Genomic DNA, 27263 nt, shown 5'->3' with positions numbered 1-27263 from the left:
AAGAGGTCTATTACATACAATGGTAGAAATACTAGATGGTCAGCAGACTTATCCACAGAGACCTGGCAGACCAGAAAGAGCTGGCATGATATAGTCAGAGCACTAAATGAGAAAAATATGCAGCCAAGAATACTATAGCCAGCTAGGCTATCACTGAAAATAGGAGAGATAAAAAGTTTCCAGGACAAACAAAAATTTTAAAAATTTGCAAACACCAAACCAGCCCTACAGGAAATATTGAAAGGGGTCCTCTAAGCAATGAGAGAGTCAAAAAATAACATAGGCCATAAAGGAACAGAGACAATTTACAGTAATAGTCACCTTACCAGCAATACAATGGCACCAAATTCATATCTTTCAATAGTTTCCCTGAATGCCCCAATCAAAAAACACAGGGTATCAGAATGGATAAAAAACCAAAACCCAATAATATGCTGTCTACAAGAAACTCATTTTAGACCCAAAGACACCTCCAGATTTAAAGTGAGGGGGTGGAAAACAATTTACCATGCTAATGGACATCAAAAGAAAGCTGGGGTGGCAATCTTTTTATCAGATAAATGATAAATTTTAAGCCAAAAACTATAATAAGAAATGCGGAAGAACACTATATCTTACTTGAAGGGTCTGTCCCACAAAAAGATCTAACAATTTTAAATACCTATGCCCCTAACATGGGAGCAGCCAACTATATAAACCAATTAATAACAAAATCAAAGAAACACATCAATGATAATACAATAATAACACTCCCCTCACTGAAATGGATAGGTCATCCAAGCAAAAGATCCACAAGGAAAAAAGGCCTTAAATGACACACTGGACCAGATGGCCATCACAGATATATTCAGAACATTCCATCCCAAAGCAAAAGAATACACATTCTTCTCTAGTGCTCATGGAACATTCTCCAGAATAGATCACATCCTTGGTCCTAAATCAGGTCTCAACCTGAAGTTCTCATTCTGGATAAGGAAGAGGTGGTCCATATACACTATGGAGTATTATGCCTCCCTCAGAAAGGATGAATACCCAACTTTTGTAGCAACATGGACAGGACTGGAAGAGATTATGCTGAGTGAAATAAGTCAAGCAGAGAGAGTCCATTATCATATGGTTTCACTTATTTGTGTGGTATAACAAATAACATGGAGGACAAGGGGAGATGGAGAGGAAAGGGGAATTGAGGGAAATTGGAAGGGGAGGTGAACCATGAGAGACTATGGACTCTTGAAAAACAATCTGAGGGCTTTGAAGGGGCGGGGGGTGGGAGGTTGGGGGAACCAGGTGGTGGGTATTAGAGAGGGCACGGATTGCATGGAGCACTGAGTGTGGTGCAAAAACAATGAATACTGTTACGCTGAAAAAAAATAAAAAAATTTTTTAAAAATGGGCAGAGAACATGAACAGACATTTCTGCAAAGAAGACCTCCCGATGGCCAACAGACACATGAAAAAGTCTTCAACATCACTCAGCATCAGGGAAATAGAAATCAAAACCACAATGAGATACTACCTCACACCAGCCAGAATGGCTAAAATTAACAAGTCAGGAAATGAGAGATGTTGGAGAGAATGCAGAGAAAGAGGAACCCTCCTACACTCTTGGTAGGAATGCAAGCTGGTGCAGCCACTCTGGAAAACAACATGGAGGTTCCTCACAAAGTTGAAAATAGAGCTACTATACAACCCAGTGACTGCAATACTGGGTATTTACCTTAAAGACAAATGTAGTGATCCGAAGGGGCACATGCACCCGAATGTTTATAACAGCAATGTCCATAATAGCCAAACTATAGAAAGAAGCTAGATGTCCACCAACAGATGAATGGATAAAGAAGACGTGGAATATATTTACAATGGAATACTATGCAGCCATCAAAAGAAATGAAATCTTGCCATTGCAATGATGTGGATGGGACCAGAGGGTATTATGCTGAGTGAAATAAGTCAATCAGAGAAAGACAATCATCGTATGATCTCCCTGATACGAGGAATTTGAGAGGCAGTGTGGGGGGTTTAGAGAAAAGGGAAGGAAAAAATGAAACAAGATGGGATCAGGAGGGAGACAAACCATAAGAGACTCTTAATCTCATGCAACAAATGGAGGACTGCTGAAGGGAGGAGGGTGTGGAGAGGGTGCTTGGCCCCTCCAATAGCTTGGGAGGCATGTGATATGGTGAGTGCTGTGAAGTGTAAGCCTGACGATTCACAAACTTGTACCTCTGGGGCAAATAATACATTATATGTTAATAAAAATAATTTTAAAAAAACTAAAATTATTTCAAATTAAAAAGGTTTTAAAAAAAACACACCAAAAAACTCCTTCAACATTTGGGCATCAGAAATATAGCTCAGATGGTAAATAGTACAACTCTTCTCTCTGAGCCTCATCTCAATAGTCTTGTTGACAAGCTCACTGTTCAGAGAATGTTGAAAAAATGGTAGAAAAGCTAGGAGAAAGCCAGACTGAGAATCACAGGAAAGACAGTTAGGAGTTAATGCCTCCTGATCCAGGAGCCTTGGGCCAGACCCTACTCCGAACTACTGGGCAGACTTTGTCCCAGCTTGTGCTCCTCTGACCTTAGTACTGGCTATGCCTCCTTGAGGAACTACCACTTCGACACCAACACATGGCAGTGTTGGAACACCTGAGTGGTTAGTCCTGAATTCACTGGGTTGATTCCTGAGCCAAGCCAGTCAAAAGAATATAGAGAAATCTGGTCATCTTGAAAATAAATTTTGCACATTCAGTAAGCAAGAAAGAGACCTTCAGTGGAGATTTTTTAAGAGAACAGAATCACACTTTGAGTTTTAGCCATTTAGATGGCTGGTTCTATTCATTAGTGATTTTTGTATAAAGCAGCACCCATTAATGTTTTTATCTAATGATATTATGTATATAATATCTTGTCATAACAAACCCTAAATTAGTGGGCTCTGAATTAACTATTACATATGGTCTGTAAAAGGAGGGAGCATTTATCTCAAGTAACTTCACTGGTTAATCCTGGAAATGTATCAAATTGAATATGAATTGAATATTCTTCCCAGGGTAAGGTAGCCAGTTAGATCAAGATCTTATAGGCATCATTATTTCTTATAGAATATACTTCTTCATTCTCCCATTTTTTAAAAAACCAATCCCAAGGGAACTCTGGTATATCCCAATGACAGCACAAGCTATTTTCAATATTCAAGGAGACCCACAAGTGTCCATTCGTGGCTCCTTGTCAAATCTGGGAACTTTTTTTTTTTTTTTAAGATTTTATATATTTGACACAGAGAGAGAGAGATCACAAGTACACAGAGAGGCAGACAGAGAAAGAGGGGGAAGCAGGCTCCATGCTGAGCAGAGAGCCGGATGTGGGGCTTGATCCCAGGACCCTGAGATCATGACCTGAGCCAAAGGCAGGTGCCCCAAATCTGGGACTTAATTTAAACTCAGGTACTGAACTATTTTAAAGATGTCTGTGATCAACATCTGACTTTTTGAGAAGAGCCCTTAGTTTCAATTTTAGCATATCTCAAGTATCTAGAATGCTTTATGGTTCTGGAAAAGTAACTTTTTAAAAAATTAAGAAAAGATCAAGACAAGAAAAAATTTAAGGAAAGGAAATTCCTTCCTAGTAGTCTGTGTAAATGCCAAGAGGGGTAGCTTTAAAGTTCTCCAAGTAAAAGGCAGGCCTGAAGAATGTATTTCACTTTCTCAATGTATCTTGCTGCTGCCCTCTCTCTCTAGCTTCTCGCCAGAACACTGGTATGTTTCCACCAGTTCACTACTTTGGAACAAAATCCATAGCTTAAAATAGCTGCAATACACTATTTGAAACAATAATGAGGTTTCAGAAAGATCAAATCGGAAGGTTCTAGTACAAAAAAAATAAATTTTGAAATCTATCTTCATAAAGGGGCTGAGATCTGAGCCAAGGGCAGCTCTGGAAAAGGTGTGTTATGAACAAAGTCTTATCTAAATGTTAAGATAGTGACTCATGTATTTAGATTAATGTGACCATTGTAAAGAAAATGAGTGTGTGAAACCCTGCCATCTTGACACCCAGAGTCCTTTGTCAAGAATTTCCATGGCATGGGGCGCCTGGGTGGCTCAGTCGGTTAAAGCCTCTGCCTTCAGCTCCAGTCGTGATCCCAGGGTCCTGGGATCGAGCCTCACGTCGGGCTCTCTGCTCAGCAGGGAGTCTGCTTCCTCCTCTCTCCCTGCCTGCCTCTCTGCCTACTTGTGGTCTTTGTCTGTCAAATAAATAAATAAAATCTTAAAAAAAAAAAAAAAAGAATTTCCATGGCATGATTAATTCAGTAGGTGATCAAGTCAGGCTTCTTCCCCCAGACCTAGCCTCCATCTTTCTTACCTGAATGTCTCTAACCCAGGACTGAGCCCCTCTCAAATTATCTTCATTGACTTCAACAAGTTTTTCCTGCCAAGCAACTGCTTGGGCGTCAAACTGCACAAAATTGAATTTTCTTTTATATTTCAGCTGTTCCTGTAAGAGAATTATTATTTAACCATAACACCACTCAGATGTAAGATAAGGTTAGGACAGGTCATAGTTTGATAAATTTTAATCACGATGATATCTATTTTCAGTTCTAGAAGCTAAAAATTATATTATAAAGAGAAAATCTTTTCTAATACAAAAAACATTTAAACAAAATTTACACAGTTTGGAGTATACCTTTACAAATGTATATATGTATGAATATTTTATATATGTCACACACATGCATAAGTTTTTCTATACAACATAACATTAAATGTTGTTGTCTTTAATAGTATCATTGATGGTATACCACATACTTCCAGTAAATGGAACCTGCTTAAGGAAGAGAAATCCAAAATGGTGTAATCGTTTCACTTATCATGTTTTGTGAAGGCTTTATTTGGTTACACATCTACTCACTTGCCTTCTACCAGTCCATATTTCTCCAACAGAAGTTTATCAAATTAAAACCTGTATTTTGGCCTTGTGAACATCCCCCACAATGATCTGTGCTAACACTCCCATCAACACCACTAATTAGTGACAGCACCAGGGTACCCATCTGGAGGTATGGGGACTCGGAGTGAGGAAAGCAGTCTGCTTCAGGTGACACCAGTCAGAGGCAGCACAGATGGACTAAGACCTGGAAGCTCCTAACCACCAGCTTGCACTCCTCCCACACATCAGTTTTTTGGGGCCACTGCATGCAACACCGCTAATAAATACTGGAGATTAAAATAAAAATGCTGTGGTGACAGAGCATCTGGGAGACAATGGAGATGTGTGCACATCACAGGTTTCAGGACAGAGGAAACATGAAGCAGTGGACACTGAAACTCCCTTAGCAACCCACAGGTTATAGAAAGGACCATGCTGCAGGACGGGTCCACTTGCAAAGAACTGATGATTCTCTAAGTGGCAAAAGGGAGCTTTTCTCTAAAGTGGCTCTCCTGTGGACGTCTGGGTGCTGACCTTGCCTGTGCACCTCTCATAACCAGTGCAGGTGAAGGCTGCTGTGGATGTGTTCATGACACAAAGGTCCCCACACCCATGCACCTGATAGCCCCATCTAACCTCTATAAACTGGATGATCTTGTCCTTCACCAAGTCCAGTTTCCTCTTCATTGAGTGAGATGTATCAATGAGGACATAGACGCAATCATTGGGTACTTTTCCAAAGAGGAATTGACTTCTATCCTGCAGCCACTTAATCCTAGGCAAGAAAAAGGTTGGAAGTGGATTTTTAGAGCCTGCGGGCAGTATTGGCAATCTTCCTAAAAACTTAATAATACATCTATAGAGGTCAAGCTGTGCTGTATTGCTTATGCACAATCTTCTGTGAGTGGATTACTCACTTGGAGGGTTTTCTATGGAAAATCCTATATTTGGGCTGGCTCCCTGATCACCAGCCCCCTCTACTTCTCCATCATCAATCCAAAACAGCTAGGAAAATCAACAGGACAGAAAAATAAATCCAATACTGGGTTCCAAAGCCAAAAGTAAACTACTTCCTATCATCTGATAGTTTGAATCCCTCAGCTATGACTTCAGACCATTTGTTCTTTTAACTCTGCTAACTACAGTCAAGTTAGTCATGTCAGCACATTCCGGAAACTTCACTGAAGCTTTTGGACAATATCAAGCAACCCCAGATCCCTCTAATAACTAAGCATCAGACAGTTGTATGAGCAGGACTACTTCTGTGATTGGGACTGAGGCGCCCACAACAGGATGTAAATTAAGTTCACATCCTCAGCCAAGACCAAGAAGAGGGGGCAGGGCAAATGAAAAAAAAAAATATTTGAAAGTGACTTCAGAGTTTACCAAGGCTAGGCAACTACAATTTGTAGGGCAAAATACTGAAGGAGAGGTTGCTGTATTGAAGCAGAGAGAGTGGAGAGGGATGGAGAAAGAGGGAAAAAAGGGGGAAGAGAATGGGCTCTGGCCATCTGCAGAGAGTGCCCTAAAGATTTTGGCTAAGTAATGATCAGGGCATGCATGTGAAGAAACTCCGAAAGCTAAGGAACAAATCACCATAACAGTAAGTAGATCAACACCTCAGAGTTAACACAGGGTTACTTCATGTTCCAAACAACCAGAGTGGGAAACCTTCTTAATACATAGGACATTAAGTCCTCATAAGGATACTGCTTTAGTAGTAGAACCAAATTAGCCCTGGACTAAAGGCTGCCCTAGACCTTACTTGCTCTTAAAAGTAAGCCCCAATGATTCCAAGAAACATAACTGCATCACAGGACATGTATTTTAAAATACAGCAAAACTCAGTACCCAAGAACTTCAAATTCAAAATGTCTGCATCCCAGTAAAAAACTACCATCCATGTAAAGAAGCAGGAAAATATGACCCATAACCAGAAGAAAAACAGATCAACAGAAACAGACCCTAAAATAACACAAATGCTGGAATTAGTAGAAAGGGATGTTACACAGCTATTATAAACACAATCCGTATGTTCAGCAAAGTAAAGTATAAGCAGAACAAGGACAGAAATGGAAAATACAGAGATACACTTTGCCAAAATGAAAAATACACTACATGGTATTAACAGACACTACACTAGCAGATCAGGGAACCTTAAGACAGACATTGTGATAGGAAGCAATTTAAAATGAAACACAGAGGGAAAAAAGCCTTAAAGAAAACCGCGGAGAATAAGCAACACATGGAACAATAGCAAGGAGTCCAACATATATATAGATAGAAAAGACAGAAGAAGAAAGACAGAAACAGAAAACATATTTGGAGAAATATGGCCAAATGTTTCCAATTTTGGTAAAACAATAAACCCATATATACAAGCTCAAAGAACCTAAACAGAAGAAAAATGAAAAAATAAAAACCACCAATGCATGCCATATATAATTTGAAATCAAACAATAAAGATAAAAAAAGCACCCAGAGACAACATAAAAATAATAGAGTTTTCATCAAATCAAGCAAGCCAAAGGACAATGAAGAAATATTTTTAAAGTACTGAAATTATAAAACTATAAACCCACAATTCTATATAAAGCAAAACAAAAAAACTCTTTCAAAACAGGAAGTAAATTAGAGTCTTTCAGACTAAAACACCTGAGGTAATTCATTACCAACAGACCTCCATTAGGATCTATACAAAACAATAAAGAGCCACAGAAATATCAAATATGTGGATAAATACAAAATACATTAATTCTCATTTTAAGTCTATTTATATGACAGTTGATTGTTTATAATGTTTTATGGGTTTATCGTATATGGAAATAAAGTGTAGGACAACAAAAGAAAAAACAGAAGAGGCAATGGAAGTTGTAAGATTTTTATGATATAGATGAAGTGAAATATTATTTGAAAGTAGACTGTGGCAACTTAAAGATATACTATAAATGCTAAAGCTATCATACATACAACAAAACAAAACAAACAGAGAGTTTATAAGCTAACAGTCAAGATTAAATGCAATCATAAAAAATGCTCCAACAAAAGAAGGTAGAAGAGTACAAAGGGAACAAAGAACCGGTGAGACAAAAAACAAATAGCAAGATCTTAGATTTAAATCCAACCAAATAAATAATCACATTAAATGGAAATGATCTTTTCTTTAAAAGATTTTATTTTTTTTATTTGACAGAGAAAGAGGGGGGGGTGCAGAGGGAGAAGCAGACTCCCTGCAGAGCAGGGAGACCAATGCGGGGCTCGCTCCCAGGACCCTGGGATCATGACCAGAGCTGAAAGTAGACGCTTAACCAACTGAGCCACCCAAGCGCCCCAATGGAAATGATCTTAATACTCCAATCAAAAGGCAGAGATTAGAAACAGCTATTATCAAAATGACAAGATATAATAAGTGTTGGCCAGGATGTGGAGAAAAGGAAACCCCTCGTGCATGTTGGTGAGAATGTAAATTGGTACAGCTACTGTGGAAAAGAGTATGGAGGTTTCTCAAAAATTAAAAATAGAAGGGGCACCTGGGTGGCACAGTTGGTTAAGCATCCAACTCTTGGTTTTCGCTCAGGTCATGATCTCAGGGTCATGAGACCAAGCCCTATGTCTGAGATTCTCTCTCTTTCTTTCTCTCTCTATCTTTCTTTCTTTTCTTTCTCTTTCTTTCTTTCTTTCAGCCCTGCCTGAGATTCTCTCTCTTTCTCTATCCCTCATGCTTGTGCATGCTCTCTCTAAAATAAATAAACAAATAAATATTAAGAAAAAAATTGAAAAACCACACAATCCAGAATTCTGCTTCTGGGTACTTATCCAAAAAATAAAACACTAACTCAAAAAAATATAAGCACCCCTATGTTTGTTTACTGCAGCATTATTTACAACAGCCAAGATAGGGAAACAAGCCAAGTATCCATTAATAGATGAATGGATAAAGAAGATGTGACATATCTATATATATATAATTCAGCCATAAGAAAGAATGAAATCTTGCCATTTTCAACACATGAACCTTGAAGGCAATATACTAAGTGAGGTAAGTCAGAGAAAGATATCATCTTTCTTATATGTGGGATCTAAAGCAAATAAAATGAAAACAAAAAATGAGTTCATAGATACAAAGAACAAGCAGATTGGTGGTTGCAAGAGGCAAGGTGGGAAAAATGGCTGAAGAGGACCAAAAGATAAAGAGAAACAAATGAAAACAAACCCAATGGGGGGTTGGGGGATAAATGGTAACTTTTAGAATATTTTATCTCTAGTATTTAAAATTTTGTGATGATGTATCCTGGATGGGTCTTTATTACCCACTTTCTAGACATTCCTGGCAACTTTCTTTTGGTTTGGAAACATTGGTCTTGTGAGATCTCCCCTTCATTTTTTGTATGTCCATAACCTATCTATTTGTATGTATGCATGTATGCTAACATCAACCCTAGAATGCTTGTGTTCTGCTTTTTGAGAGACTGCCTTCATCTTCCAACTTTCCCACTGAATAGGGTTTTTCTTTAAAGATTATATTTATTTATTTATTTATTTGTCAGTGGGGGGGCACAAGCAGAGGGAGCACAAGCAGGTGGGAGAGGCAGGCTTCCCACTGAGCAAGAAGCCTGATACGGGACTCAATCCCAAGACTCTGGGATCATAAGCTGAGCTGAAGACAGATGCTTAGTCAACGAAGCCACCCAGGTGAATATACTATTCAGTATATACTGAATAGTGTATTCTGACTATCATGTTTTTTTAACTCCCTACATTATCTTTGTCTGTTTGTTTGTTTTTGAGAACCATATGGAGTTTAAAAAAAAGGCAGAGGTTGTCAGATTGGATTTACAAAAAAAAAAATATATATATATATATATTCTGTCTATAAGAAACCTATTTCAATATAAGACACAACAAACAGGTAAAGATAAAAAAAAATGGAAAAAAGATAAAACATGCAGAAAATGATCAAAAGCAAGTTGTAGTGGCTCTATTGATGTTGGACAAAGCAGATTTCAGGACAAGGAATACTGCCAGAGATAAAAAGGGACATTTTAGGAGCTGCTTCATCAAGAGGACATGATAACCCTAAATGTCATGCACCTAGTAATAGAGTTAAAAATTACATGAAGGAAAAAAAAATGACAGAATTGAAAAAATAATGGGCAAATCCACAACCACAGCTAGAGATTTTAAACACTCTTTTCTCAACAATTTGTAGAACAATTCAACAAGAAATCAGTAATAATATAGAAGACCGAAACAAACTATCAGCCAACTTCAACTGAGATATTTATAGTACACTCCACCCAACAAAAGCAGAACGTGTAGCGTTTCTTCATATTCTGGGTCACAAAACAGATCTCTATAAGAATTGAAATCATATAGTATCTATCTGTCCATAGAGAAATGAAAAGCTATCAGGAAAATCCACAAGTACTTGAAAAGTAAACATATTTCTAAATAACGTTTGCTTAAACAAGAAATTATAAGGGATAGTCTAGGTACAAAAAAAAAAAGAAAAGAAAAAAAAGAAAGAAAAGAAATTATAAGGGAAATTCAAAAATATTTTTAAGTGAATAATTTGTGAGAGGCAGCTAAAGCAATATCAGAAGAAAATTTAAATGCTTATATTAGAAAGGTCTCAAATTAGTATCTGAGCATCCATCTTAAGAAACTTAAACCCAAAGTAATGAGAAAGAAGGAAATAATAAAGTGGCACAGAAAGTTAAAACTATACAGAGAAAAAAACCACTGAAACCAGAAGCTGGTTCCTTGAAAAGATCACTAAAATGGATAACCTCCAGCAAACTGAAAATAAAGATGACAGCAGTTATTAACAATCAGTTCTACAAAATGAGAAGAAATTGAATACATAATTAAAAACCTCCCCACAAAGAAAAACTCCAGGCCTAGGTGGCCTCATTGATGAGTTGGTACCAACTCTCCACAAAGACTTCTAGAAAACAGAAGAGGGGAGAGAATTTCCCAACAACCCTTGAAACTTGGGGGGTGGAGAGGGACAAAGAGACCTGGCAGGGACTGAGTGGAGTGTCTTTTAAACAGTATCCTTTTTCCCAGGCCTGAAATACAAACTACTCTCCCCAGAAGTCAGCCCCAAGATCATTAGCAGAGAAAACTCCAGACCCAGGGATTATTTGTTCTGGATCAAATATCATCACCAGCTGGATTTTGAGAAACTCGGGCTCTAAAGAGTTCATAGAAGAGCAGACAGGGATCTGCTGCTGGTGATTTTGTAACAGAAAACATGAAAGGATGGAGGGAACTCTCATTTTTAAGTGACTACTGCAGGCTAGATACTAGCCTATACTCATTAGATTTGGTATCTAATCTAAATCACAGAGCAATTTATAAATGGCACTATTATTCCCACTTTAAAAAGGAAGAAACTGATGCGTAAAGACATTAAGTAACTCGCCCAGGGTCACAGAGCAAGTGGCAGAGCTGGTATTAGAATCCAGGTCTATCTGACCTCAGAGGCCATGCACCTAAATGGATTTGATCTTGGTGGTCTAAGCTGTCCTCTGGCAGCAGGGAGGTGAAAGCATTAAGTTAGATCATCCGCATGGGGCTGAAGCTGAGGTCACAGCATTAGTAGGTCAGAGGCATTAGCACTGGAAGACTTTAAGAACCAGCAGTGCTGCGAGGGAGTCCGTGAGGTTATTTTTAGCTGCATATACATTATTCCATTATATTCACATATCTCACATTGTTAAAAGTTGTGTTGAAGTACAATAACCAAGAATACAGAGGACAGGTGTGATACAATCTGCAGTATACCTATGGCCCACAAAAAAATGCAAGACATCAGCGGAAGCATTCCTTAGCCTCCTATAGTGATGTGCAACCAACATAACCATCTTTGTTTGCTGTTTTTAAGAGTCTTTACTGGCACCAAGGCAGCTTGGAATAGGATCGAAACATCCCTCTCTATTGCTAACAACAAGGCCACCAGCAAGCCATCAATCAGATGGCAACCCTGACTGAGCAGTGTTAACTGGCTCTTTCTCATGGTTAAGCTTTTACAAAGAGATCAAGCAGATTTGAATTTCAAGAGAGACTAAACCACTTGTACCCTTCTGCAAATATACCAACCTTCTCTGAATCTGGGCAAGGATCGTGTGGATTCTCTCACTGTACCATGTACACTTCTCCTTGGTAATGCAGACATGGACCAAGCTCCCATCCTTCCAGGGAGCATGGACAAATCTACGGCAGTATTTCGCATGGACTGTCTTCTTGTTGGTCTCCTAAGGAAAAGACAAAGGACAGAAGCCACTCAGACCATTCAGAGTCATCTCCAGATGGTACCCAATATTTCTGCCTTATTTATTTAGTTCTTAGCACTCACTCCCATGGTAAAATCATTAAACTGTTGATTCAACAAAACGTGCACTAGGGCTGCTCTATGTGGAGACCTGTGTCAGATATCAAGCATCATGGTCAGAAAGACAGTGCAATCCCATCTGAGGCTCAGAGAAGATGTTTCCAGCAGAAAACCACATGCTCACTCACGTGCTCGGTCTCTCTCTCTCTCTCTCTCTCTCTCACACACACACACACACACACACACACACACACACAGTTAGAAAGGCAGAGTACTAGATGCTGGGTTGAGACAATAATACCTGGGCAATCTTGGAAAGATGAAAGCATCCTCATGGACTAGAGGGTCAGGAGGACTATCTAGAGGAGGTGGGACTTGAGATTTACAGAAAGCATCTTTCCATCATTACTCCCAGGCCCAAATGAAGAAAAGTAGCCAAGAACCCCCATTCCACACCTAGCACCCTCTACTGGTACATACAAAACTGGTCTGAGGATGATGGCTTCCCACACAGAGAGCTTACACAACTGATTTATGAGTTTATCAAGCATGACTCCAAGCCACCAACAATACAGTCTTGTAGGCAGCAGCAATATAATCCATAAACAAAAACCAAAATTCCTGCCTTTGTGGAACTCACATTACAGGGGAAGAGCCAGATAATAAACAATTATACAGCAGGTCAGATGATGACAAATGCTATGGAAGACAGCAGAGAACAGGGGATGGGAGGATAAAGAAGTTAAAACCTGAAAAAATAAAGCCCTAAAAAGAAGAATAAATATGAACAGAGACCATCAGGAACAAGGAGTGCGACTATATGGAGTCTGGGAGGAAGTCTAAGGACACAACAAGTACAAAAGCCCTGAGGTAAGAGTAAGAGTCTGTCTGGCATGTCTGTAACAGTTTAGGAAGGCTGATGCAGTTGAAACACAGTGAGCTAAGGTAAGGAGTTAGATGAAGCTAGAGTAGTATGAGGAGGAGGGCCAGAAGCAGACTACATAAAGTCCAGTTGCTAGGGGAAGTGACTGGCTTCTCCTCTGAGTGAAAAAGGAACTACCCAAAGGCTTTAACATGAGAAGTGACACATTTTTTAAAATTAAGATATGACTGACATATAACATTATATTACACATACAATATGATTTGATATATGCCTATAGTACAAAATGATTACCACAATTAATTTAGGTAACACCACCACAGAGTCACAAATTTTTTTCTTGTGATGATCTATATATTTTAAGACCTACCCTCTTAAACAAGTGACACAATTTATAGTTTTGTTTATTTATAATTTTTAAATTTAATTTATAAAAATATCATTTTAAAGGATACTGTGGTAGGGCACTTTGGTGGCTCAGTCGTAAGTGTCTGACTCTTGATTGATCAAGCTCAAGTCTTGATCTCAGAGTTTGAGTTCAAGCTCTGCATTGGGCTCTATGCTAGGCATGGAGTGGACTTAAAAAATAAATAAATAAGGAAAGAATACTGTGGTTACTCTGTTGAGAAGAGACTGTGAAGAGTCAAGGGCAAAAGCAGGGGGTCCGGGATCAGTTAGGTGGCATGGGCCAGGGGCAGTTTTGAAAGTGGTGAGAAGTGGTCAGATTCTGGATTATAGACATGTTATGAAGATAGACTAACAGCATTTAATGAGAGATCAGATGTGGGTATGAGAGAAAAGAGAGGACTTAAGGAATGACTCTATAGTTTTCAGCCTGGAGAACTATAAAAATAGAGTTGCAATGAATTGACAGGAGGAAGATTATGAAAGAGTAGCCTTGAAGGGGAAGATCTGGACCTGTACCTGATGTGCTAGGTTCAAGGGGCCTATCAGACATCCCAGTGACATGGCAAGAAGTCAGCTAGAGACGAAGGAAGGACTCAGGGCTAGAGATTCAAATGTGGAAGTCACCAGCATGCACACAGTATTAAAAGCCACAGACTAGATGAGATCATGTAGAGAATGGTTACGGAGAGAGAAGAGGTCTGAGGACTGTACCTTGAGGCCCCTCAGCATTTAGAGGCTGAGGACATGGGAAAGAAGCAAAGAACACCAACACAGAAAAGTCAGTAGGAGGAAAACAGGACAGTGTGCTGCTCTTTGCAAGAGCAAAAGAAGTTCAAAGAAGTAACCAATTATATCAAATATTGATAGTAGGTCAAGTAAGAGTGAGACTGGGAACTGACCCCTGGATTTAGCAGTTCATGTATCCCTGGAAAGAGTGGGTTCTGATGGAGAGGGAGCCTTGCTCAGTTGGAGTGCACTCATAAAGGCATGGGAAACTGCAAGACGAGACAGGAAACACATAAAATTCCTGAGGCGCTGAATTCTAAAGAGGTGCAGAGGAATGAGACAAATGAAGCAGAACCAGAGATAAACATGTGGGTCAAGAAACTTTTGGGGGGTTCTTTGCTGAGAGAGAGTGCAACTAGGGAGCGGGGGAGGGGAAGAGGGAGAGAGGGAGTGAGAATCACAAGCAGGCTCCATACCCAGGGCTCCATCTCACAACCCTGAGATCACGACCTCAGCTGAAATTAAGAGTTGGATGCTTAACCGACTAAGCCACCTAGGTGCCCCCAAAACCTGTATTTTTAAGATGTGAGGAAGAAAACCATGTTTGCAAAGATCCAGAAATGAGAATAATATCAGTGATATAGAAAGGAGGAGAATGAGTGAATGGGGAATAAGGATCAGTGCACACATTGAGGGGTTTAGACCTTAGACAAAACTGAGGACAATTCCACCATCCTAAAAGAAATGAGGGTAGAACATATAGGTGCAAATGCTGGAGGATTTGTACATATGAGGTGGATGATCATGGATGTTCACTGCAAGTTCAGTAAAATGAGAATCCAGGGTCACTTGCTGAGAGTGAGCAAAGAAGAAAAGATATTTGAAGTCTGAGGAGAAAAGTGCAGACGTTAGAATAAGCATCTAAGTGGATCGGAAAAGCACAGGAGGACTGGGGGCAGCACAAGAGATCCATGTAAAGTCAGAGGTCAGGAATTTAAAGGGAAGCCAGGCACTGTGGCTATGCTTTTCTCTGATTTCTTCTGATGCAGTCTATAAGGCAGAAAAGGCTGAGTTGAATTTAACCAGGGTTGGGGTTTCACAGATGAGCGCAATAATGTAAGAGAGGAAAAGTAGTTGAGAATGTATGAGAGGGACAAAAGGATAAAGAGAACAGAGAACAGGGAGCAGAAACAACAAAATGTATAATCCCGATGGAGCTGAAAGATTGGAATTAGGGTAGTAGAGGAAATGACCTTAAAAAAAGAGGTTAGAAAGTGGGACCTCTGGAATTATATGGGTTATAATGGAGGCAGCGTGATTTGTAATGACAAGGTCAAGGGGATGCCTATGGCAGGGGAGGTAGAGAGTGGGTATAGGAGGAAGTTACTGGAGAACAGGAGGTCAGAGAAATGAAATGTCAGTGTCTGGGAAGGGTCATTCTCATGCGATTGACATTAAAAATGGCTAGAGCCAGTGACATAAGCCAGAAGCTATAATCTTCAATTACTGGTGGGGATGACCTAGGGCTCAGAAAAGGTGAGTCACAGCGGGTGTCGTGGGTGTCATTCTGATGACATGGGAAGAGGGAGGGAGTATGATCAAAAAACAGCAATGAGGAATGAGCCACCTACCTCTGCTGCCCACAGGTCCAAGGCAAATGGACAGAAACCTCCCTCTGAGGTCCTCTAAGGTCCTCAAGAGAGAACCCAGACAAACAGGCGAAGGGAACACTGCAGGGCACTTGCTATTGTGGGTGTACTGATGACTTTTAGTGCCAGAGGGTAGAGTGGAGAGAATTTAGGAGGCTCAGAGAAGGGATGCCAGAGCCACATGGGGATCAGAATTGAGAAGTCTGGTGGTGACTGAGATGAGATCAGTCTGATGGTTGATGATTCCCAAGACAGACATCAGGGAAACCACAACTCAGGCACAACACAAAGGTGGAAAGAGAAAGACGTCCTCTCTCTTATTCTTACCATGTTCTTGTCACACGAGAGTTCTCCCTATTCTCCATCCTGTCACACGGCCTTTTCCAACTGTGCCTTATGCGCTCCCAGATGGAAACACACCAGACCATATGGTATGTGAATGCAGGTGGCAGACAGCAGAGTGTCAGAATGGGAAAAGTGCAGTGTGAGGGCCCAGCAGATAGGAGCTCAAACCCTGCCATCCCATGGCCTAACCTCTCAGAGGCACCTTAACTTTGTCTTCTTGTGTGTGCTAAGACAGCACAAATATTCACCTTATGTATCAAGCACCCAAGCATTCCATAAATGCTTATTTCTGATTCACAATGTTTGCAATCTATAAAAAGAAGGAAGGTAGCATCTACCGGACATCTCCTAACCAGGCCCTGTGCCCAGACATGCATTTTTAAATTTGGATTTTATACCACTCATTTTACGGATGTGGAAAGTAAGACTCAAAACAGTGAAATTATTTGCTCAGCATCTCATAATCAGTAACTGGAGAAGTAGCATTTCCATGGGGTCTTCTCACGCCAAATCCAGACCACACGGCCTGACACCTACTAAAAGCTCAGTAAATATCTGTTAGAGGAATAAATGGTGAGACTAGGTGGGTTTGTGAACATCAAGGCCGGCTTTGTGCACCAGCAGCATCAGTACTTATGAATGAAATGTGACTTAGGGGTGCCCCCAACTTTGCCTGAATCCTCTAATGGGAAATGCATTTTTGTCTCCTCCTCATACATGTTCATCTATCTTAGAAACAACACAGAGCAAGGCCTTCTTAGTCACTTATTTCTCAGTGTAAACAAGGTACTTGGATCCATCCCTACAAACCAGTTTTTATAGTTTCAAGTTTGAAGGGGCTGAGGGAACCCTCAATAATCAACTTATTTGACACATTCGTTATTCCCTACCTCACACACATCACAAATTTAGGTGTAAATCTAGGTTCAGATATGTAGCCCCAAATACTGAAAATAAAACTTTCCCTTATTCATCAATGTCTGTGAATGAAGACAGCTGTTCTGTACACTTCTCAACTTCTACTTCTCTATTATTTTTTAGCAAAAGAAATTTGAGGTAAAATTCCTCATTTATAAGCCAGACTCTGAAAACCATCCCTGTAAGATTTCATTCAAAATTGCCAAGAAAGAATAAGGAGAAACCAGTCTTAGATACAGGCTTGAACAGGCTTGAACAGGCTTGAACATGACACAACATCACCAGCTTGCGGTAAGCTAGGTTTCAACTGACAGGCACTGGTATTTGTAAATATTCAGGGCCTAATGTATTGTATTTTAAAAGTGAAAATCTACTTACATACAATTTCCTGAACTAATAACATTACTGAATAATGACTACAAAATCAGAAAACTGTGCTGGGGGAGGAAATCCACAAATGAGATTTCCTGCAACATGGCAATTACTCCGCATCCTGGTCTACAAGCCAGGAAACAACTCTTCCGTCAATTTTGCGTTTTTCTTTTTCTTTTCATTTCCTTTTTATACATTTATTTTTTTGAGAGAGTCAGAGAATGCAAGTGGCAGAGGGAGAGAGAGAATCTTAAGCAGGCTCCATACTCAGAGTGGAGTCCATTGCTGGGCTCAGTCTCACGACATGGAAATCATGACGTGAGTCGAAATCAAGAGTCGGACACTTAACCAACTGGGCCTCCCAAGTGCCCCAGTTCTGCATTTTTCTCATCCAGTTTTTACACTGTCCTCCTTGTAGTTCATTGTAAACACATGGCAACAAGAGCATTAAAACACTGCAGGTGCGGCTGATGGAGCCCCCAAGGAAAGGCGTTTCCTCAGGAAGACTTATTGAGCCCATCAGCCAGCCAGTCTAAGGGGTGGCAAAGAAACCTCTGTAGGACCGACAAACATCTCAGTGGTGACACTGAATTGGAGCTTCGGATAACACATAAGTGACTGTGTATCTGAGGACCTTGATTTCCTCTCCAGCAGCCTGTTCTCTGTTGCTCACACTTGGGTTTTCCCTTCATAATGTGGACCTGGGCCTTTATTACCCTCTAAAAGAATGTTCCTTCAGTTTTAGAAACAGAATATCACTTTATTCTGATTTTGTTTCATAGTATGGTACCTTCTCATCTTTCCATAATCCTAAACATTTGATAGTTTTCTGAGTCTGTCTACACATCAGTGTTTCTCCAAGTATGGCCTCTGGACCAGCAGCCTCGGCAGCATCTGGGCCCCACCTCAAACCCATTGACTCATGTGTGCTAAAGTTTTAGGAGCCACTCGTTCATTATCCTTCAGTTGTGAGCCAGAGTTCGGCACTTTGAGAAGCTGTTATTCCTTTCAGACCTATTGACACAATGGAACTATACCTTTCAAAAGTTTTAAATATACACCTTTCCAGTGCTATAATCTCTTATATTTACTGGGAATCCACAATATGCTGCCCATAGTCAAGAGACTAATGCATCTTTAAGAAAGTAACAATCCAAGAGGACCATAGAGATGCCTGCTTCAGGCGTCTTCACCACCAGTTTCTCTCTTCCATTCAATATGGGGGAAAAGAGGGCTTCTCCTTTGTAAAGGCTGAATAATTCTGAGACTCATAATGCCTGAACTCCTAAGAACCCAGCTCCTGGTTTATGTATGATTACTTTATAATCCACTTATATTCTCCACACCCCCCACGTACCATTCAGAGATGTGCAAGATGGGAAACACAAGGGTATCTTCCTTCAGGGAAACCAAGCTGGTTTCCTTCCATGCTCTCACCTTGGTCTTGCCCCGGGTTCTGATCTGAGGGAGGCCTTCCCTAGCCAGAACATCAAGAGAAGCCATAGCCCGGCCCAGCAGTTCACTTCACTCACCGCACTGGTCTGCACGGACTCATCCTCTGGTTTGGCTTTCACATCAATGACTCCATCAGCATGGCGGAAGCAGCAGTCAGCAAGGACATCATAAAAGGTCAGCTTCTGGGCTTTCAAGCCATATTTCTGAAGCCACTTCTTGGAGTCCCAGGTGTCCTCTAAGTTTGACTCGTTCTCAACAGAGGTTGTTCCTGATAGTTTTGGAATTACAGTTCATCAGTGCAGTTCATATTCTAGAAGTCATTTGTACTGCACCCTCAACTTAGTATTTACTGAACTGGAACATGTTCTTTGTCAGATCACATTCATTTCCAGAAGCATGCTTTCCAAATCAGGACTGGCAAAGAATTAGTTCACAAGACCAGAACGCAGGAATCTGCTGCTTTTCATCCTACTTCCTTCTCTACCTAAGTTGCCTTACCCCATGTGTCTGAGGAGATGGCTAACAGACCAAGGCCATGTGTCAGGAGAGCATTAAACTTGGGGTCAGAAGTTTTGGGTTCAAGTCATGACTCCACCACTTATGACTTGGCTAAGTTGCTCAAACCTAGGTGAGTCACAGCACTTAACCTCTCTGAGTTTCAGCAGAATTCTCCACCTGCAGATTGAAGATAGTGTCTGCTTGGCCTTCCTAAGTGTGTTGAAAGGATTCAATGAGAAAAGTCATGTGAAAGTGCTTTGTGGTGAGTGGGGATGAGAATTAGGGGCATGTAACTTGTGTTGAGGTAGAAGTCCATCACAGAGAAGGCTGGCAGGCTGCCTTCCAGGAGCTCTGCTGTCAGCTTTTGTGAATTTATTCTGATTTAGAGCCTGGCCCTCAACTCAGCAGGCTCAGTAACCTCCTATAGTCAGCTCGAGCACCTAGAGCTATATCTATAACTTACCGTAGACAGGCTCACAGGTACAACCAGAATGATAATTGTCCAAATAGTCCCAGCCTTCTACGCCTTCCCTTGGTGTTTTCCAAAGGTCATCTATACTCTTTAAGTAGGGGGGGGAGGTGCTCTGTTAGCTGAGCAGAACACCATGTAACAGAAAAGTATTCATTGCCTCAAACCACTAGTGCCACCTAAAGGAGTATCTGGGGGTGGGCACAGAAGAAGGGGTGAGCAAATCTAAAGTTGAGAAGGAGGCACTGGTGTCTAGAGTGGGCTTGCACCGCACTACACACCATTCCTCCTAACCCTATGCTCCATGGTAGCACACTGGTAGGGTAAAATTGACCATGCTGGAGTATTTACAGAATCTGGAAATCAGAGCTTTTTTACTGCAGTGAGTGGACTGGCGAACATTTATCTGAATGCCACTGGAAGGAAGGCAGAAAAGACCCTGAGCTTTTAGTCCCACTGAGACCAGCAGAGCTCCAGGACGACGAGCAGAGGGTGCTGGGCAAAGAGATGGGTTTTTTTTTTAAAACAACGTACCACTACATACTAGGTCCACCAGACCTACAAAGTTCATTTCCACTTAGATAAGTTGTTCTCAACCCTGCATGCTGGAATTCTCCGAATTTTTAAAATACCGATGCCTGGGCCCTACCCATTTTTTTTTAATGGTGTGGATATTGAAATTTTTCAAAGCTTCCTGGGTGATTATAATGTGCAACCAAGCTTTGCAACTACAGCAATAGGGAAAGAGCTTTCTAAATTATGATTTGGTGATCCCATCAGTTATGCCTCTACCACATACAGATTCAAGTTCAATTATACTTTTAACAAAAAAAAAAAAAAAAAAAAAAAAAGAGCACTCCATATCAGGGAAACAAAAACACTACCCATACTTGTCTATTATTATATATAAGGGTATATAAAATCAGAATAGGATTTCAAGAAATAAAACACTTTAGAGTCAACCATTTCTCAACTGTATGTAAAGGATTTGCCAAGTTAGGCTACATGTGAACCATATCCTCAGATTTTAATAGAACACCTTTTAAATAATACACTCAGACCAACTAGAGCTAGGACTTCTGAAAGAAGCTTGGTTTTGGCTTTTGAACTTTAAGCCATCCTGGCATCAAAAACCCCTTTGTGCACTGTCCCTAGTTACCAGCAGTTGGTTTCTGTGTGATGCACAAAGCCTCTTCTTTCCCTATACAGGGAGCTCAAATCAGAGGCTCCCCAGAGTTTCTGATCCCTGAGGTTCTCCTGCATCACAGGGAAACAGCAAAGAGAAGAGAGCCATTTTTGTCAGTGGGATCAGCCTCCTTGGAAAAACCCTTTGAGTGACTATTTTCCCTCAATTATTGTTAATTACATTCTAAGCCTTTGACTCCTCTTCCTACTTTATTCTCCTCCCTTGTTTCTGATTAGCAGGTGTAGTCTGAAATAAAATTTTCATTCAATTATATCCATAGCAACACACAAATTAGCATATGTTTCTGCTCTGCTTTGGGGTTGCCTTCTTTTAAAAAGTCAAGAGCCTTTTCTCAATGATAAATTCAAGCTTACCACAAAAGGACTTCCTAAAAACACATCAAGCCAATTCTAACAAGGGATTTTAAAGAACCAGAGACTAACTTTTGACTCCTAGCTTCACCCAGGACCAGGCAAGTACAGTCATCCTGGGGGCATGATTGAAGCTCCCAATTACTCTCTGAAAAGGGGAATCAAGGAAAACCCCACAGCAACCTGAACTTAATAAAGGAGGGGCAGCAAAGCATGCAAAAACAAAGAGCCTAGGTGCTCCAAAGCTGAAGAAAGGAGAAAAGGGGGGAAATCTGCCCACTTGCAGCGCTAATTACACCAATTAGTGGCTGAGCCTTGTGTTCCCCAGGTGCTGAGGGGAAAAGAGTTATTCACTCATTAGAGTCACTTACTAAAGAGTTCTTTCCATTCCCCTAGAGTTATCTTAATTAAAAGTGTTACATAAATCCTCACCCACAGAGCCTAGTATAATACCTTCCTTTACCACTGAAATGAGAACTCAGCTCATCCTACACCACGTGAGAGACTGCTAAATATTTTCTCTCAGTTACTCGCAAGAGAAGCACACAGCAGATCACCTCTGTGCCACAGAATTAATGTGTCTGGTTGTCTCCATCCTACTTGTCAATCTCAAAACATGTTTTAATGCGCAAGACCTACTGGCAAATGCTTTTGAAACATCACTGCTATAGCCAGGGCCATAGCAAAAAGACAAATTGGGCACTGTTTATCTGTGCCTACTCCTCCCCTTAAGGTGTCGTTCCCTAGCGGCTCATGGCCACCAAGGACTTATAACCATAACTGCCCTTCCCATGGCGATAGTTAATCTAATGTGTGGACTTGGCTGGGCCACAGTACCCAGATATTTGGTCAAAGACTGTTCTAGATATTTCTGTGAAGGTATTTTTAGGTGAGAGAACATTTAAATCAGTAGACTTTGGGTAAAACAGATTACCCTCCATATCATGATACAGCCTCCTCCATTCACTTGAAGGCCTTTAATAGGAAAAAGACTGAAGTCCTCTGAAAAAGAGAGAATTCTGACAGCAAACTGCCTTGGGACCTGAAACACAACACCAGCTTATGAAGGCAGGTTGGTGTGTCCTGCAGAGTTTGGACTTGGGAGTTTCCAAACTCATGTGAGCCAGTTCCTTAAATATATCCATCTCTGTCTCAACCTCTTTCTCTTTGCATTCACACTCACACACTCACACACACACACACACACACACACACACACCCCCTGTTGATTCTGTTTCTCTGAAGAACCTTGATTAATACAGTCATCTCCTCCATTGAAGATTGTTTGTCCAGCACCACATTCCTGCCATGTTATATCCATGAGTCTCTCAAGAGGACCATCAGCTAATGAATAAATTAGAGCTCTAGATCTGGAACCAACCTCAGAGAGCATCAAGTTCAATGTTTCTTACACTGTGGTCCACGAACCTTGCTTCTCCTACATGTCAGTGGCTCTTAGTCAGAAAGATGGTTTCTTAGCAAAAAATTTGAGGAGGCTGAAAATAGTTTCAACAGGTTCTTTTTCACAGGACTTGTCTGAGGAATCAGCAGTGGGACTCACCATAGGTAGAGGCATAAATATTATTTCCTAAAGTTCTATAGTCCTAGAACCTTTCTATATAAAACATTTGGGAGGGCTTCTATCTGACAGACCACAGTTTGGTACACATTTTCCAACCTCCCTGTCATTGTGAGTGTCATGAGACACTAAGCCAACACTTGGCTACCCCATGGGAAGTGACATGGCAAAGGATGCTGTGAAGTAGTTGAAAAGGAAAGATTCAGAAGAAGCCAAAAGTGGTGTCCAATGAAACAAGGGAAGGACGGGGGATGGGGCGTGGGAGGGAAGGAAGAGAGGACGGGGGGGGGGGGGGGCAGGGAGGGAAGAAAGAAGGGAAGGGAAGGAAAGGGAGGAAAGGGGAGGCAGGGGGGGAGAGGGGGAAAGAAGGTGGGGGAGGAAGGAAGAAAGGAATGATTTAAGGATAGCTGGTAGAGAGAGAAGTGGCAACTGTTAGGACAAGTGACAGCCACGTGTCAGCAGACAGCAACTGTTGGGCCTAGGGTTGTCTGCAGGTGAGACAGTGAAGCCCACTGGGGTGGGCACCGAGAAGACGTGTTTACAGCATGGCTCAGGAGAGCACCCTGTCTCTCGGCAGTCATACACTTTGCTCACTGTACTTGCTGACTGACAGATATTGGCTGTTCATCTACAGTTGTGAAAGCACCATGTGCTGAGCATATTTACCCGGCACTGCACAGGAGCTAGAAAGGGGAAAAGGGGAGGCAGAGGGAGAGAATGGTAACCCACCAAATTCGACAGAACTGACCTGCTGGCAGGTTTGGGTAACTGTTCTCTTGAGTGATCCAAGGGTTATACACATGAGGGCTGAGGAACAAGATGTAGTGACATGACTGAAGTCACATCTCTAATATGGCACTAAGTCAAATAGCCAGTTGTAGAGTCAGTCCTGAGTGGACTAGCATATAATGGGAAAGAATTTGGATGAATTCTAGGCCCTGGAATACCATTAAGTGATTTTTACTTCTCTCTTTAATGCAGGTAAAAATCAAAGCAAAATCTCTGTGGAAAAGAGCTCCATGGTTCACCCAACTTGTTTGTCAACCAGTGGAAAAATGATTTCAACCCTGAGTGTCCCTAATTCCTACAATCCTCAGTGGGGGAAAGGAGGAGGGAAAGGAAATTGAGCAAAGGCAGACATAAAGACCAAAAAGCACCAGCAGTGGACAGGAGGTGGGAGAGGAGCTAACATCTCAAGGACACCATTCCACATTCCTCTTACTTTCTCTTCTGCCTAATTCTGAAAAAACGAAACTGAGAAAAATACTTGCTTTACAGGTGGGCTGTGAATGAGGCAGCTGCAGGTAGAAAGTTTAAACTCCAGGGTCTGCAACTGGCTGCTGAGAAATAAGGAGCAACAGTCAGTCTGGAACAGACCTGCACGGAGGCTGAGAAGAAACCACTGGCAGAGCACGCACTCCAAGAGAAGAACTGCAAAAACCACACTGTAGTGTGTCTTCATCTCCAACAGTATTTAAAATAAACTCTAAATAGTCAAGGATCCGTGACATAAGCAACAAATTATACCTCTGGCAACTATTTCTTTAAAAATAGCATGACGTGGCAAGATAAACCAATTCAAGATGCTTGGGATAAAGTGGAATATCAAGATTAAAAAATGAGAAGGGGACTGATTGGCAGAGTTTGGAAACTTTAGATTGAGAACATGAGGGTCACATGGTAGTGATAATGAGAACCACAGAGCAGTGTGTGGATACTGGGATGAAGCCAACAGAGAAATCTGAATCTGCTTCCATAGGGAAATTAAAATAGTGCCACTTTTTTGATCCTGCATCACCAATGCCAGGGTTTGGGGGGGGGGGGGTAAATTGTCAGCCTATTTATTTCATGTATTCTTTAAAAACTTGTTTTTTGAGATATAATTCATATACTATGCAACTACACTTTTAAAGAATATAGTTGAGGGGCACCTGGGTGGCTCAGTGGGTTAAGCCTCTGCCTTTGGTTCAGGTCATGATCTCAGGGTCCTGGGATCGAGCTCTGCATCGGGCTCTCTGCTTCCCCCTCTCCCTCTGCCTGCCTCTCTGCCCACTTGTGATCTCTGTCAGTCATATAAATAAATATTTTTTTTTTAAGTACACAGTTAAGTGGTTTTTAGTTTATTTACATGGTTGTAATTTAATTCCAACACATCTTCCTCACCCCAGAAAGAAACCCTATGCTCATTAGAAGTCACTCCCCAGGGGCGCCTGGGTAGCTCAGTGGGTTAAAGCCTCTGCCTTCAGCTCAGGTCATGATCCCAGGGTCCTGGGATCAAGCCCTGCATCGGGCTGTCTGCTCAGCAGGGAGCCTGCTTCCTCCTCTCTATTTCTCTGCCTACTTGTGATCTTAAAAAAAAAAAAAAAAAAGAAGTCACTCCCCATTTCCCTTACCCTCTCCCTACCATGAGTTTACTCTATGGATTTGTCTGTTCTGGACCCTTCATGTAAACAGCAACCTACACACTATGTATGGCCTTTTAGGTCTGGTTTGTTTCAAATAACATAATGCTTTCAAAGTTAATCTGTGCTGTCACATGTATCCATGCCACATAACTTATTATGGCTGCATAATATTCCACTGTAGGGATAGACTGCATTTGCTTATTTATTAATCAGTTTAATGAAAATTTGTTTCCACTTTTTTGTTTTTTGGCTATTATGATGCTATGCACATTTATGTACTAGTTTTTGTGTGAACCTATGCCTTTTTAAGGACTTCTTAAAATTCAAAGTATAATATATGGTATTACAGGAGTTTCAAGTTTCAATAGGATTCAACTATTTTATATAGTTGTTCACCAAGATAACTGTATTCTTAATTCCCTTTAGGTGTTTCACCTACGCCCACCCCAATCTCCTTTCTAGCAATCACCAGTCAGCTTTTGTCTGCCTCTTTTTTCCTTTGTTTTATTTAAGTTTCATATATGAGTAAAATTATATGACATATGTCTTTCTCTTACTGACTGACTTCACTCAGCACTAAACAATCTAAGCCAATTCATATTGTTGCAAATGGCAAGATTTCATTATTTTTTATGGCTAATATTCCATTGTTATATACACCATGTCTTCTTTAGCCTTTCATCCATTGATGGACATTTGGGTCTCTTCCATATCTTGACTATTGAAAATAATGCTGTAATAAACAAAGGGGGCATGTATATTTTTGAATTAGTTTTCTTGGATAAATACACAGCAGTGGAATTATTGGATTATACAGCAGTACTGTTTTTAATTTTTTGAGGAACCTCCATACTGTTTTCCACAATGGTTGTACAATTTGCATCTCCACCAACAGTGCACAAGGATTCCTTTTTTGTTTGTTTTTTGTTTTAACATCCTCTTGTTATTTCCTGCCTTTTTTATTCTAACCATTCTGTCAAGTGCAAAGTAATATTTCACTGTGGTTTTACTTTGCATTTCCCTGATGATTACTGGTGTTAGGCATCTTTCCTGTGTCTGTGGGCCCTTTGTATATCTTCTTTGGAAAAATATCTTCAGGTCCTCTGTCCATTTTTAAATTGGATTTTTTTTTATGTGTTGAGTTGTATAAATTCTTTATATATTTTTTATATTAACCCCTTAATCAGATGTATCATTTCAAAATATCTTTTCTCACTCAGTAGGTTGGTTCCCCTTTTGTTGATGGTTTCCTCCACTGTGCAAAAACTTTTTTATTTTAGCATAGTCCAATAATTTAATTTTGCTTTTGTTTCCCTTGCCAGAAAAGACATATCTAGAAAAATGTTTCTAGTCGATGTCAAAGAAATTACTGCCTATGTTTCCTTCCAGGAGTTTCATGGCTTCAGGTCTCACATTTGGTCCTTAATTCACTTTAGGTTTATTTGTGTGTATGGTATAAGACAGTGATCCAGTTTCATTGTTTTGCACATAGCTGCCCAGTATTCCCAACACCATTTGTTGAAGAGATTATCTTCTTCTCACTATATATTCTTGCTTCCTTTGTTGTAAATTAACTGACCATAAAAGCATGGGTTTATTTCTGGACTTTCTATTCTGTTCCATTGATCACTGTGTTTGTTTTGGGGGAGTATCACATTGTTTTGATTAGTATAGCTTTGTAATAGGTCTTGAAATCTGGGATTGTGATACCTCCAGGGTGGTTGTTCTT

At 40.6% G+C, this 27263-nt stretch overlaps 1 protein-coding gene across 2 annotated transcripts in view; it reads right to left on the bottom strand.

The window, feature by feature from the left end:
* VWA3B (von Willebrand factor A domain containing 3B) overlaps positions 1 to 27263 on the bottom strand; it is a 242905-nt gene that overhangs the window by 133726 nt on the left and 81916 nt on the right. For both annotated transcript variants that reach the window (XR_009344834.1, XM_059134682.1), the window contains exons 9-12: positions 19104 to 19294; positions 12039 to 12193; positions 5571 to 5709; positions 4368 to 4499 (exon numbers count right to left, since the gene is read on the bottom strand). Coding sequence is in view for 1 of the 2 variants with exons in the window: in XM_059134682.1 (XP_058990665.1) it covers positions 4368 to 4499; positions 5571 to 5709; positions 12039 to 12193; positions 19104 to 19294 (617 nt within the window). In the remaining variant the exon portion in view is untranslated. The remainder of the gene's footprint in view (positions 1 to 4367; positions 4500 to 5570; positions 5710 to 12038; positions 12194 to 19103; positions 19295 to 27263) is intronic.

Source organism: Mustela lutreola, chromosome 9 (genome assembly GCF_030435805.1).
Source record: "Mustela lutreola isolate mMusLut2 chromosome 9, mMusLut2.pri, whole genome shotgun sequence".
Classification (NCBI taxonomy): domain Eukaryota; kingdom Metazoa; phylum Chordata; class Mammalia; order Carnivora; family Mustelidae; genus Mustela; species Mustela lutreola.
This window is presented reverse-complemented; position numbering and strand designations above follow the sequence as displayed.